Source organism: Diadema antillarum, unplaced genomic scaffold, assembly GCF_040938485.1.
Source record: "Diadema antillarum isolate AM-2024a unplaced genomic scaffold, OU_Dant_1.0 seq00000867_RagTag, whole genome shotgun sequence".
NCBI lineage: Eukaryota > Metazoa > Echinodermata > Echinoidea > Diadematoida > Diadematidae > Diadema > Diadema antillarum.
Genome location: NW_027271735.1, coordinates 307,312 through 321,635, shown reverse-complemented (window position 1 = coordinate 321,635; position 14,324 = coordinate 307,312). Strand labels below are relative to the sequence as shown.

The following is a 14,324-nucleotide window of genomic DNA, read 5'->3' as shown; positions in this document are numbered from 1 at the left end:
GTAAAAAACAAAAGAAATAAAAAGAAAAACAATGAAATGAAACCCGGAAGTGGCACCAGAAATATTAGTGACGCCCCCCCCCCTTTATTTATACAGAATTCCTGGATCCGCCCCTGCAAAGTTCCATTATCATGTTGCTGTTGTTGTATACTCTGTCCATATTATGTTACAAAAGAGTGGTTTATTTGTTGAAAATTGAAAATAAATTTGACTTTGAATATACAGCAAATGTTCAAAAACGCCTGCTTGCAGGCAAAGCAAGTATGGACTTACGGTATAGTGGATGTGTCGTGTATTAAAGATGCTAGAATAATTACTGTCCATCTCAGAGACTCCTGGTTAACTGCTTTTGGAGAATGCTCTATCCAGGTATTGACCGATTCGGGTTCGTTGAGGGCAGCAGACATTTTACGGCACAGGGCGCAGCCATAGTGGGTGTATCAGCCGACCCCCCCCCCCCCCCCCCCCCCCCGCTCTCCCCCACCCCGGGGCAACATGTTTATCACGCACTTGTAACAAAGATTCGCGCACTAGCAAGCATTCGCGCACTCAGTACGAGACGCCTATTGGCTAAAGCAGTTTTTCATTCTGCGCGCGTGCTAATGGGGGGGGGGGGGGGGGGCGGCTGATACACCCACTATGGCTGCGCCCATGCCAAAAATACACATAGCGCGTCACAGAATCGGTCAATAGAACCTATTTAAGTGACTCACGATGTGTCCTATCAATAAAGAGAATTCGATAGCTATTCGGAAATGATTACCATGTCTCTATATTATTGGCTATTTATTTGCTGCACCACTTGTATTTGAGAAAGAGTGGATAGAACCGGTTAAATTTAATGTTGGTACAACAACAGCATATCATACTAACAATAATAATAATGTTGATGATGGTAATAATAATAATAATAACAATAATAATAATAATAGTACAATGCTAATTTGACAAAGAAGGGACGTTCATCTTCTAAGATTTACTGCCATATTTAAGAATTTGTTATGAATTTGGCATTGAAGAGGCTTCTGCTTTATAGAGTATCTCTCTATCCCATGTCACAAGTATTATTTAGGAGGAAGAGAAACTTGAGAGAGATGTATCATGTTACAAACCGTACTATCTTGAGTAGGTAACAGAATATCGATGATAAGAATAATAAATGTCTGATGTTGATATTGTGTAGATTGTCAAGAGTGCATTATTATTATTATTATCATTATTATTATTATTATTATTATTATTATTATTATTATTATCACCGTTCTTATAGCGCATGATACCTTTGGCAAGGTCTCTATGCGCTTTGGAGGGAGACAAAGAAACATACAAAAAATATAAAATTTAAAAGAAACAGTAGAATGCTGCATAAATCATCATCGACAATCACTATGTAACTTTCTGAACAGATACGTTTTTAAAGACGTTTTGAACTTATTGATGGAACTCGCATGTTTTATATCACTTGGGATGCTGTTCCACAGTTCTGGGGCGGCATGCCTGAAACTACGTTTGCCATAATAGTTTGTTGAAATGGAGGGTATTACGTATAGATCCTCCCGTGATGATCTAAGAACTCGCATAGGTTCATATTTTACATGGAGATCTGAAAGGTAAGAAGGAGCAGTTTTGTGGAAACTGTAATGTAGACCTCAGGTATCTTTAGTATTGACATCGAAGATATATACAATATTTTGACCGATTAATGTTTAATTAAAGAATGACGTAGTGCCTCCTACGTTTTACCTCTGACACCTGACGATAGTTATTATAGTGAACAAATAGGAGATAAACGAATACACAAAGTTTTTATACACACATATTATTTCATGCACAACACATACACATGAAATTGTAGCCATAAAGGTACATCAGATAAAACATTAAATGATAAATTTTATCATTTATCCTGTTTATTTCTAAAAATAAAAATGACCCACTGATATGTATCATAGGCTGCTTGTTTAGCTTTAACAGGAAGATTAAACAATGTAGACCCTAAGTTAAAGGAGACCTCCAGATGATTTTCAGATTTTTACATTTTATTTTGAACAACTACAAATTAGTTATAGGCCTACTGAGGACAGAGTTTCTGAATTCATGATAATTGGGACGAAGAATATACTAGGAATATTTTTCAAAATTTAGAACAAATTGCAATGAACAAGGATGATGACATGGCAGAGTCGCCATAAGAATGCATGAGTTGGGGCTTAAAGGACAAGTTCACCTTCACAAACATAAGGATTGAGAGAATGCAACAATAATAGTAGAACACATCAGTGAAAGTTTGAGGAAAATTGGACAATCGATGCAAAAGTTATGAATTTTTAAAATTTTTGTGTTGGAACCGCTGGATGAGGAGACTACTACAGCTTGTGAGTCATATGCGTACAGCAGTATAAAGAAAATGTAAAAGAAAATTCAACATATTTTTACTTTTTTCGCAAAATAAAAGAGCACTTGACTTGCCTCTTTCTAAAGGCGGGGGGAATAATATTACCCATAACATTTGTCGGTAACGAGTCAGGGGAATGTGTACTTTTTTCAAAAGATGGAATTTTGTGAAATTCTCTTTATATTTTCCTTATATTGTTGTACGCATGTGACATCTAAGTTATACATACACTGCAGTAGTCTTCTCATCCAGCGGTTACTGCACAAAAACTTCAAAAATTCATAACTTTTGAACGCATTGTCTGATTTTCCTCAAACTTTCACTGATGTGTTCTACTAATATTGCTACATTCTCTCAATCCTTATGTTTATGAAGGTGAACTTGTCCTTTAAGGAAGCAGAACAAAAGAAGAAGGCATGCATAGATTATACACAGGTGAACTCGCAAGCAAGCGGTATTGTAATGGAATTTCCGGGCTGCTACATTTCTGAAATATGTGAACCTCCTATGTCATCATCCTTGTTCAGTGTAATTTGTTTAAGGTTTTTCAAAAGTATTTTTCTCTGCTCAAGCACCACAATAAATTCCACAAATCTATACGTGGAGTTGTCCATTTTATGTACTACATGATGTGAAATTATGAAAATCGTCCGGAATGCCCCTTTAAAAGTACATTAATTGTTGTGTGAAAATTGTTTGCTTCAGAACGGTCTCATATTCATAAGTAATGTGCAGTTTAATGCCCCGTCACTGTATACAGGCATGCTAACCTGGAAGCATTAAAACTGTTTAACCGCAGCTCAATATGAAACTTGCAGGCAGATTCGAAATGCACACATAATACATAATTTGTACCACCAATATAATTATTTATTTGCTTACCAGTATCTAATTCAGCAATCAATGACTACTTCATGACCACCTCCGATATCAATCATGATAAGAGCTGGTTAAACGGGGTAACAGATAGGGGAAAGGGGAAAGAAAGAACAGCCTGAGATAGAATGGATACGAGACATACTCGAGCAGGATTCGAACCTACGACCTCCTGATCACTGGACAGGCGTCATCTTATACTAAAACACTGATCAATTCAGTGCTTATTTACGTCGATGTAGGGCAATTTGTCAATCAGTTGCAATGAAAACATCTCGACGGAAGAATTTCATGAATTTGAATAATTACGCAGAACCATTTGCACTGCATGCTACAAGGATTAGAACCAACACTAATTGCTGTCGGGCGAAAGCTCGGTGGTCTATAGTGGATATGACGCCTTTCCGGTGATCAGGAGGTTGTAGGTTCGAATCCTGCTCGAGTATGTACGCCCGTGATTTTTTTTTTTTTTTTTTATCATGGCTACTACTAAAACACTGATCAATTCAGTGTTTATTTACGTCGATGTAGGGCAATTTGTCAATCAGTTGCAATGAAAACATCTCGACGGAAGAATTTCATGAATTTGAATAATTACGCAGTACCATTTGCACTGCATGCTACAAGGAGTAGAACCAACACTAATTGCTGTCGGGCGAAAGCTCGGTGGTCTATAGTGGATATGACGCCTTTCCGGTGATCAGGAGGTTGTAGGTTCGAATCCTGCTCGAGTATGTACGCCCGTGATTTTTTTTTTTTTTTTTTATCATGGCTACTACTAAAACACTGATCAATTCAGTGTTTATTTACGTCGATGTAGGGCAATTTGTCAATCAGTTGCAATGAAAACATCTAGACGGAAGAATTTTATGAATTTGAATAATTACGCAAGACCTACTGCATGCTACAAGGATTAGAACCAACACTTGCTGTCTGGCGAAAGCTCGATGGTCTAGTGGAGAAGGGGACGCCTGTCCGGTGATCAGAATTCCTGGATCCTCCCCTGGTTGTGCACAATGCTATTTAAAAAAATGACAAGCATCTAAAATGTTTTGTATGTGCCCTAATTTGTTCATCAATTGTATTGAACTAGATTGCAGTCTGAATTTGCACCCTAGCATGTTATTTAGCGAAGTTATAAAGCAAAAATAAAAACAAAGAAATTCATAGGAGGAAACTGTCGTTACTAATGTCACTTTCCTCAAAATCACCAATTATTATGTCATAAGATTCATAACTTCCACAAATTTATTTTCACAGTTCATGTCCATTAATTTTGGATGATACGTGCACATGGCTATTCTGTCTGGTTGATTTTGCAGCAATAGCAGCATTGTAATCAGATTTATTATTGAAGACGGAAAGGTATAGCCTGACCGGCTGCAGCTCCCTTGTGGCCAGGGACAGGAACGGTAGCACCAGAGTATCAATTAATGTATTTGTCATTACATTCAAACACTGTAGGCTTTTAGTACTGAGACCATCGATCGATGCTTTCGAGTGCAGCCGACCAGCTGCAGGCAACTGCTGTGCAGTGCTGCAAAATGTGACCCTGCATCATAAATTCAACAATCGCCTGACATGGACTCTCCTCACCTATCCTAATATTGGAAAGAAAGCACACACTCTCCGTCTGGAAAGTGTGAACTGAGAAAAGAGGCAATTGATGTACAAAGTCTATTCAAGCGCTTCATCTTTACCAAGCAGAGCAGGTAATAGCTGTGCGGTGAATGAAACAAAAGCACGGGAGCAGCAACAAGAAAGGGATTATCATATTACGCTGAAATTGAGCACTTTATTAATACATTCTTCTTCTTCGTCTACAATCTTCAAAGGGCTATAAAATGCAGCCTATCACGAAGATGAATACATACTTGTGTGCACAATGAGAGGAGGGGTGTGTGCTTAATCACAAGGTGTGCAAGGAGCTTTTACTGACCCACCATTTTATGGTGGGTCAGTTCAATTCAATTCAATCACACACCATTCTCATGTGTCACAAACCCCTTGTGGGGACAAGTACATTGCTTAGTATAATTACAAAAAAAAAAAAAAATTGAACGAGGTTGATATTTACATGGAATGTTGCGTGGGGGACCTTGAGAAAGCACAGCTTCATTAAACAAGGTCCCCTCAAAAAAGAAATATTACATGCAGATGAGTGGAAGTGATATACAGTGTGTTGCAAAATGAATGAAGGGCTGAGGTGGGAAACAAAAAACAAGAGGAGGGAGGAAGAGAGGAAAAGAAGTAAAAGACGGAAAGTAGTGACATAGGCCTACAGTTCAAATAGGTGTAAATACACACATTGTGTGAGTAAAAGCTCCTTGAACTGTTCAGGTGAGACTGCACAAACTACAGAGCTTGGAAGTTTGTACTACAGAGCTTGAAAGTTCATTCTATAAATGATCAAAGCCAACTTTCAATGCAGTAGCATCATTCTTTCCAAAGTGATTTTGTTGGTTTTGTGATGCACGGTCAAAAAAAAAAAATAATAATAATAACAATAGTCGTGACATTCAGAATCGTTTAGCGCCACCTTGTGACGACGGGTCGGATCCTGAACATGATTGTGTAGCCAAAACAGCTGCGGTTTGCGGAAGACTGTCCACGCAGACAAACTCGCGAACGCTGTGCAGTTCCTCGATGTTACCACCAGACCACGCACCACAGAGTGTGTACGGGCCACCCATCACAGGCCTGCCGTACCGCATCCGCACACTAGAACGACACGTACCTGTACCACAAGAGTTCTGTGACCTGTACCAGCTCGTCAGTGGCCTGCAGCAAGTACACTGTGTGCTGATGATATCCGCTTTTGCTACTTTCCTAGCTATTTAGCTGTGAGCGAGCGGAGCTGTAGCTGTACTGTAAGCTCATGCTATTTATCCCAACCGACCACGACCGAAACGGAGCTGCTTCGCCTTGCAGCTGTGATAAGATGCCTGTCACCGTCCCGCCTCATCTCGGTTCCTTGTAATATGGTCAAACTGTCGTTAGGTCGGCTACAATCTGACAAGTGTATGCGTCATCCATCACAATCGAGCGAAAGGAAGGGCTAAAGGAAAAGGTCTGGGGCTAGTGGGTAACTGCTCTCTCTCTCTCGAAGCTGACCCACAGTGACCCTGCCACCCGGTGTCACACGCACCTGCACCTCTCGGTACGAGTTGGTTGAGAATCGGATGCCAAAAATGGCGAGGAAATGCCACGTAGCCAGAGCTTCAGTTGTGATCTTTACCGCTTTTCTTCTGAACTTCGCGACTTCGAAGTCAGACAGAGGAGGTAAGCAGCCTTTTCATCTTCCCGATAACCAGTTGGTATAGTTACGCAGCCAACAGATCTTCGAATATGATTTTGAGTTTGACATCAACACTTTGAACTGCAGACCGTACAGTCACACTCACACTCACAGGGCCATTGAATTCCACATGCGCAGCACCCCAATTGCAGAAATGAGCACTATGATGATGAGCGGCTGATATGAGATGGAGAATGATTACAGATTCCAAAAATGTCTGGTGGAGTTTAAAGCTGTTTTACTAGTGTTAGTGTACTGGGGCAGCCATGGTCTTTCTGTCTCTGGTCTTAAACTAAACAGTATGCATTGTGTGCCTCTCTTTCACTTTCAGCAAAACTTGGAATTGGGATGGAGTGGAATTCAAACAACAGAATGTTGGCTAGCGCAGAGACTCCAACCCAAAGCACCCTCTGATCTGGAGATTCTCCCTCCTGAGACCCCTAGCAAACGGGAGACTCTTAATTTGATGTGCGCGAAGCGCGAAGTTCCTTGCGGCCGGGCTCCAGGGCCCGCTAAAGGGCCCTGGAAGCTTTAGGGTTCCAGATGCTCTCTCGTGTTATCTAAGGCTTATTTTGCAACATACAATTATATCAAGTAAGAAATCATTTCAAGCGGGAGACACAGAGCCAGGGCGGGAGAAATTAAATCTCAAGCGGGAGAACGGTAGATTTTGCGAAAATGGGCTTTCGACGGTAGATCTCCCGTCGAAAATGGGAGAGTTGGAATCTCTGCTAGCGTTAGTTATGTATTAATAATATAATATAAACATAGGGGTTTGTGCTGCTGTTTGTAACTTTGTAATATATATGATATTCGTTTGGTACATGTTAAAGGACTTGGCTTCATATAAGGCACCGCCTTCCTGTCAAGTTCCTAATGCTTCATGATTTCTTATGTTGACGTTTATATTTTGTATCCGTTGCAGTCATATCAGTTATTTTATACAAATTTGACGACATGAATTTAAATGTAATGTATTTGTACTTATATGTAGTGTATTTTCTCTGTTTGTTTGTATGGTTTTTATGGAGTATTGAATAAATAAATCCAAATCCAATCCAATAGGGATCTAATAGTTACTTGGAATTCTACCTCGTCAATTTTAGATCGAACGTTACTTAAAATCAACTAAATGTTCTGCAATCGAGGTGCAGTTAACCCGTTGGGATGAGTCTATTCAATAAACTGCGACCAGCAGCCCCATACGCATAGCGTAATACGCTATGCGTATGGGGCTGCTGGTCGCAGTAAGGATGAGTCCAGAGTATACTTAGTACAATGTATACTCGAGCAGGGGTCTATATGGGAAATGCGTGTTGTAGCAAGATCAGTCCATCCTCAACAGATTAAAAGGGGAGCAAAACCAAGATGTGCATTGACTGAACTTTGAATACAGCAACATCATCAGTCAGCACATCAGTTTGTGTCATCAGTGCAGTGAGAGCTTGAGTCAAAGCTTACTTTGAGGAAATTTGGAACAATCCATACAAACTGTCAAAAGTAATATCTTAAAGTTTCAGTGCCACCATCGCTGGATGAGAAGACTTCAACATTTTGTGATGTCATGAATGGAATACGATATTGTAGGTGATCTTTACAAAGAATTTAAAGGTCGAGAGTACGTACATGTAAATGAAAAGTAGGGCCTTACAAGGCTACACATAATTTCTTTGACTTGTCAGTGACACTCGGATATAATTGACTTACTTGTAGGCCTACCTTTTTCAGAAAGCAGGGAGATTGCTATATTATTACCCTTTACGTACAAATGTTTATGTTAGTGACAAGTCAAAGGAATTTGTACTTTTCAGAAAAGATGAAATTTTGAAATGATAGAAGAGTGAAAATTTGTATGTTGAATTTTCTTTGTAGTGGTGATTCATCCACTTTCATAGAGGAGAGTGCTAATTAAGTTACTGGCTTTTGATATTCATAATTTTGTGTAGACCTTACTTTTAAGCAATGAAACTTGAAAGCTACAGTCTGTATTGTTGACTAAAATTAATACAGAGTGGAGCTTACCTTCAACTGTGCAATGTATTACAATTTGAAGGAGCAACTTTAACTTTCTTTAGCAACAACACCAGCACAAAACATTGATAAATTGGCATACTACCATGTACATTTATTTGCATTACCCATCACAATGCATGCATGTTCAGCATTACACAACACTTTATCAATGCCTGATAAAGTTGACAAACAGCCATTTTTTTTTTTCAGGGTTTGTTTATGTTTTCAAATATCAGACTTCAAGCTAATTTTATGTTTGTCAGACTTGTTTGTTTCTATTTTACCCTCAAGGTGAATTTGGTGATCTCCTAGTCGTCACCGTGGCAACAGATGAGACTGATGGATACAAGAGATACATGGAGTCAGCCGAGCAGTTTGGCATCACAGTCAAGGTGTGTTTCCACCCTGTCCACCCTGCATTGTGTATCAGAGAAATGCTCAAGTACATAGATCTGTACACCTTGTAGCTACATGTACGGAGATGTCACCCTATTAAGTCATAATCAATATAATTCATGCTTTCTGTGCAGGATGATATAGATACTATAAACACTTTTATATATTTCACAGCCCAAATTAATAGGAAAAATGATAAATAAATGAAAAAAAAAAATAATGAAGGTAAATTGGTGAACAAAATAGAGAAGGAAATAGATTATGAATAGGAAATACAATGTAAATCCCAATTAATCACACATTCTAATTTCAAAACTAATATAATGTACTTATATAGATACACAGTGTAAACCAAAATGGCTGGAGTAGAAAGAAGTAATCTTGGAAACTGAAAAGACAAAAAGTTGCATTATGATGTGTTACTACTGTATATAGACATAAGCAATGATAGCCAGGCTTAACTTCCTTTCATCAATAACCCCTTGCCCTTGTTCACTATACAGCTCTTTTGTGGCTTGTCCAGACAGGAAATAACTCTATGGTGTCTGAGGCTCCTTTGTAGTGCTAGACAAGTGGTAGCACTGGGCTGGTGTTCAGCCAATCAGGCTGCAGCTACAGCGATTACTATGACAGTGTAGTGCTGACTGTTGGGTTCATTGATGATAAGCCACGTGTCACAAGAGTACTTTTGTTTCCATGATAGGCGAGTGAGGGTGGGGTGGTCCAGTTTAATATGCTTGATAGGGTTTTATGTTTATTGCGTGCTAGCTGAAAATCTACATCATTTTGCTCATGTTGAAGATTTCAGTGTAGCCTCAATTTTCTCTTTGATTTGAGAAGAATATCAAGTTTAGTAGCCATTAGAGATTGTTAATGCTTTGTCTTGATGAATGGGTGAATATCTATTCCCCTTCCCCTAAATCAAAAGTGCATGAGAGATACATGCGTACATCCATAGTATAGATATCTTGTGAACGGACAGACAGACAGAGAGGATGAAGTAAATCTAGGGAGTATGAAGAATACAAAATACTTTAAAGCAAGCAAGAAAACCGTCAATTTCACAGTCCCAATACTGCCAAACAAAGAAATTACAGGTGACATTTACAACCTTTAGGTGAATTAGAAAGTAGTGGATGAGAGAGCAAAATAGTTTTTGTAAGGGTCACTTGTGTATTAGTGTAGGGTGTGTGTGTGTGTGTGTGTGTGTGTGTGTGTGTGATATTTTCAGAGATACTAAAGGGTAAGGAAAAGAAAATATTGACTGTAAGACTTGCCAAAACAAGAAAACTCCACAGTTTCTGGAATGATACAGCTTGTAACTCTTATGGAATTTAATTATAGGCCTTTGTTGATTTTTTTTTTTTTTAGATCACAGAAAGGAAGGTTAGAGGACTAATTTCTATTTAGAATTTGAGCATAACATGGAAAATGAAAATTGAGGGATTTTGTTAATCCTTTTATTGCAGAATCATTGAAGTGGTTCCACTGTATTAACTAATTATTCTTATGTGTTGTGTTGGCTATTTGTACGAGACGATGGTAACATGAAGGTGATGCACATTAGATGATGTCTTCTCTTGGCCACCATGTGCTCTTGGAAGTAAATATTTCAGGATTATTCCATCAGGGACTTAGGCAACATTTGTTCAAGTGACAAAAGAAAAGTGACAATAAAAATAACAGATAAAATCGTTGTTGTTTTTTCTTCAATTGGAAAAAAGAAAAGAAAAAAGATATAAAATAAAAGGGTTAGGGTAAGGGTTTGTTAACTCCCTATCGGATTTTCCTGTCTTATATGTTTGTTTGATACTTTATTATTCCTCATTAATAAGAGATTGTGTATCATGGAGTCGGAAGTCGAATTCAAGTTTGCCAAGACAAGTGGTAGCTATTAATTGTAAACTCACTGTTCTTTTGCTCATGATTTTCATAATCATGTAATATCAATAGATTAATCAGTCAGTCTGTATTATCAGTTTACAATAAAAAATGAGGCCCGAATTCTCAAAGCTGGAATAACTATTCCGCGGAATAGTTATTCCGGGGAATAAGTTATTCCACCTCTGACAATAGATTCCGGGGAATAAATCGCATCATTTTACGTCACGAGGGCCTGATTTGCATAAGAGACGTAATAAATCGGCGGAATAAGGGTGTAATAAAGTTATTCCACCTATGAGAATTCGGGCCTCTGTGTATTAGTAACAATAATCCCCCCCCCCCCCCCCCACACACACACACACACTTCCAACCTGCAGGTGCTTGGCATGAATGAGGAGTGGCAGGGTGGAGACATTGCCACCAGTCCTGGAGGCGGGTGGAAGGTCAACCTGTTGAGGGAGGAACTTGTCAAGTATAAGGACCAGGAGGACCTGGTCATATTGTTCACTGACAGGTGAGGAGGGAGAAGGAGATGGAATCATTCTCATCATCACCAGGGCCTTATGGAGGTCTGGGATTTGTCTGCCTTCTTTATTCAAGAAATACAGTGCACTCCCGTTATAGTGAACACAGTTAGATTGAAACACAATTCTGGTTACAAGTAAGGAGGAAAAATTTAGACCCCAACATTATCAGCTCTAGTATGTTCTCAGTTGTTTTATTTGTGACCGTGCATCACAAAACGAACAAAAAGTGGCACGCACTGATTATGTGTGAGAGAGGAAAATAGGTGAAATAGGTCAACCTGGCCAATCTTGACTTTTTCATATTTTCTGAAAGGGCAAGTCTTCTTCTACATCATACTAAAGTTTGGGATCATAAAACGAAAAGGAAATTGGGTTATCAGCAGTTATTCTGGAACACTTTTTAGTGGAATAGTGTGATTAGGTGTTTCGCAAGGAGTCGTCTTTTCATTTCTTAAAACCCAGTCCATGCTCATCACTTTCAACTCCAATATCTTTAGAAGGGGTAACCCTACTGCCGTGAAAGTTGGCATTTATCATGAACAGAATGTGTTGATAGGGCATGCACAATGTCAGCTTAATTTGTTAATCCCTTCATTGTTGTTGCTCTTTTGGTTATCATCCTGTTATTTGTTCCATTCATCGCACAGCTAGCGCGGCTTGATAAAGATTAAACGCTTGAATAGACCCTGTTCTGAGAGCCTCTTTTCTCAGTTCACACCTATCCAGGGTGTGCATTTTCTTTCTAATATTTAGATAGGTTAGGAGAGGCCATTTGGATTGAGTTTTGTATCATTTTAAAGCTTAGAGTCTGTTACTTCAGAATCTGACCTTAACTAAAAATCCATGTCTGGCGACTTTTTGTTCGTTTTGTGGTGCAGGGTTACATTTGTTTGGCTATACATGACAAGATTCGGTGTAACAAAGGAAAGTGCGGTCATGAGCACTTCGTTAAAATGGGAGTCCACTGTATGAGAATAGACACCCGGTACTGTGCGTGCAAAAAAAAAAAAAAAAAAAAAAAATTGCAGGAGTTTATTTTTGGAGATTTTGCAAATAGCCGGAATCAAGAAAATAATAATGCACTGATATAAAGAAGTGTGCAAAAAACAGCACATGAAGGGGCCCATACTTCCCAAATTAAAGGAATACCGTTATTAGAAAATACATGATGATGATGATCCACAGCATTTGTATGGCGCCATATATCTGTCATAGAAACATTCAAAGGCGCAGACTCCTCCAAGACAGTTAGCAATTAAATGTCTGGTGAAAAAGGTGAGTCTTGAGTGAGGCTTTGAAGTGATCCAGTTTGTCAATTTCACGAAGGAAAGATGGGAGGGAGTTCCATAGGCGAGGAGTAATAGAGGAAAATGCCCGGTCTCCGTATCCCTTGAGATGTGTGATGGGCACCTGGAGAGTAAGGCCAGATGAACGAAGGCCAGGGCGAGACTGCCGTCGCTCAATTTTAGGGAAGACAGGTATCCTGGGGCCAGACCATGAATGGCCTTAAAAGTGAGCAGTAAGATCTTGAAATCAATTCTGTTCTTGATGGGAAGCCAATGCAGCTCAGCCAGGACAGGGGTAATGTGATCATACTTCCTCAGCCTGGTGAGCAAGCGTGCTGCTGCATTCTGTACTGCTTGAAGTCTGTTCAAGGTTGCAGATGGAAGGCCAGCTAGAAGACTGTTACAAAAATCCAGTCTTGATGTTATGATTGAATGAATGATGCTTTCTGCTGCTATCCTTGTGAGCAGAGGTCTAATAGCTGCGATGCTACGAAGCTGGAAGTAAGCAGTCTGGCATACCTGCGAAACATGCCTATCCATCCTCATAGACTGGTCAAAGTAGACCCCAAGGTTACGGACGTTATCTGCAGGAGAGACAGACACATCACCGACCTGAAAATCCATGGAGACAGTCTTGTTTCTCATTTGTGGAGAAGATATGATGAGGCATTCAGTCTTGTCGTCATTGAGTTTCATGAAGTTCTTCACCATCCATTGTCGGATATCTGACAGGCATTCAGTCATCCTTGTAGCTGCTGCTGTTTCTTCAGCTGCCACTCTTGGATCGAATGTCACATAAAGTTGAGTGTCATCTGCATAGAAGTGGGCTTCTAAACCATGCTGACGTGCTATGTTCCCAAGGGGGGAAGTGTATAGTGTAAAGAGTAATGGTCCGAGGACTGAACCTTGTGGGATGCCACAGGTCAGGAAGGCCTCCTCTGACAGAGTTCCATTGAGGTTCACAGAGTGTCTTTGGCGATGGAGATAAGATCTGAACCATTGAAGGGCAGTGGCGCCAACTTTGAAATCCTGCTGCAGCCTGTGGATGAGGACTTTGTGATCAATTGTGTCAAATGCAGCTGACAAATCCAAGAGAAGTACAATGGCTGCTTTCTTGTTGTCAACTGCTCGCAAGATGTCATCAGCTATTTTCAGAAGGGCTGTCTCTACGCTGTGGTGTCTCTTACAAGCAGACTGCATTGGCTCATAGAGTTTGTAGACCTGGAGATGTGACATTAGTCTTTCAGCAACTACATTGTACTTTCTCGAGGACTTTGGCAAGGAACGGCAAATTAGATATAGGTCGATAGCTGCTCATCTTATCCGGATCTAAGGGTGTCTTCATAAGTACAGGAGTGACATGGGTGAGCTTCAGCTCATCTGGAAACATTCCTTCCTGTAAGGAAGCATTGATTATCCTGGAGATAAGAACGGCCATTAGTTCATAACTCTCTTTCACAATTGAGGTTGGGATTGGATCCAGGGAGCATGACTTGGCAGGAGAGCTGCGGATAACTCTCTGTATTTCTGCCGGAGTTGTGGGCGCGAGTGTAGTAAGATGTTCATCACTTGAGGTTGTATCACTGTCTGACTCTGGCTCTACAGTAAAAGACATGTTCGACTGTAGATTGCATCTTATAGACTCAATC

General features: G+C 39.8%; 1 protein-coding gene across 1 annotated transcript in view; it reads left to right on the top strand.

The window, feature by feature from the left end:
- The first annotated feature begins 6,087 nt into the window (after positions 1-6,087).
- The window catches only part of LOC139740608 (procollagen-lysine,2-oxoglutarate 5-dioxygenase 1-like), a 65,051-nt gene continuing 56,814 nt past the window's right edge, over positions 6,088-14,324 (top strand). Inside the window, exons 1-3 of the mRNA XM_071651194.1 lie at positions 6,088-6,553; positions 8,874-8,974; positions 11,240-11,376. Of these exons, the coding sequence (XP_071507295.1) occupies positions 6,454-6,553; positions 8,874-8,974; positions 11,240-11,376 (338 nt within the window). The 5' untranslated portion in view covers positions 6,088-6,453. The remainder of the gene's footprint in view (positions 6,554-8,873; positions 8,975-11,239; positions 11,377-14,324) is intronic.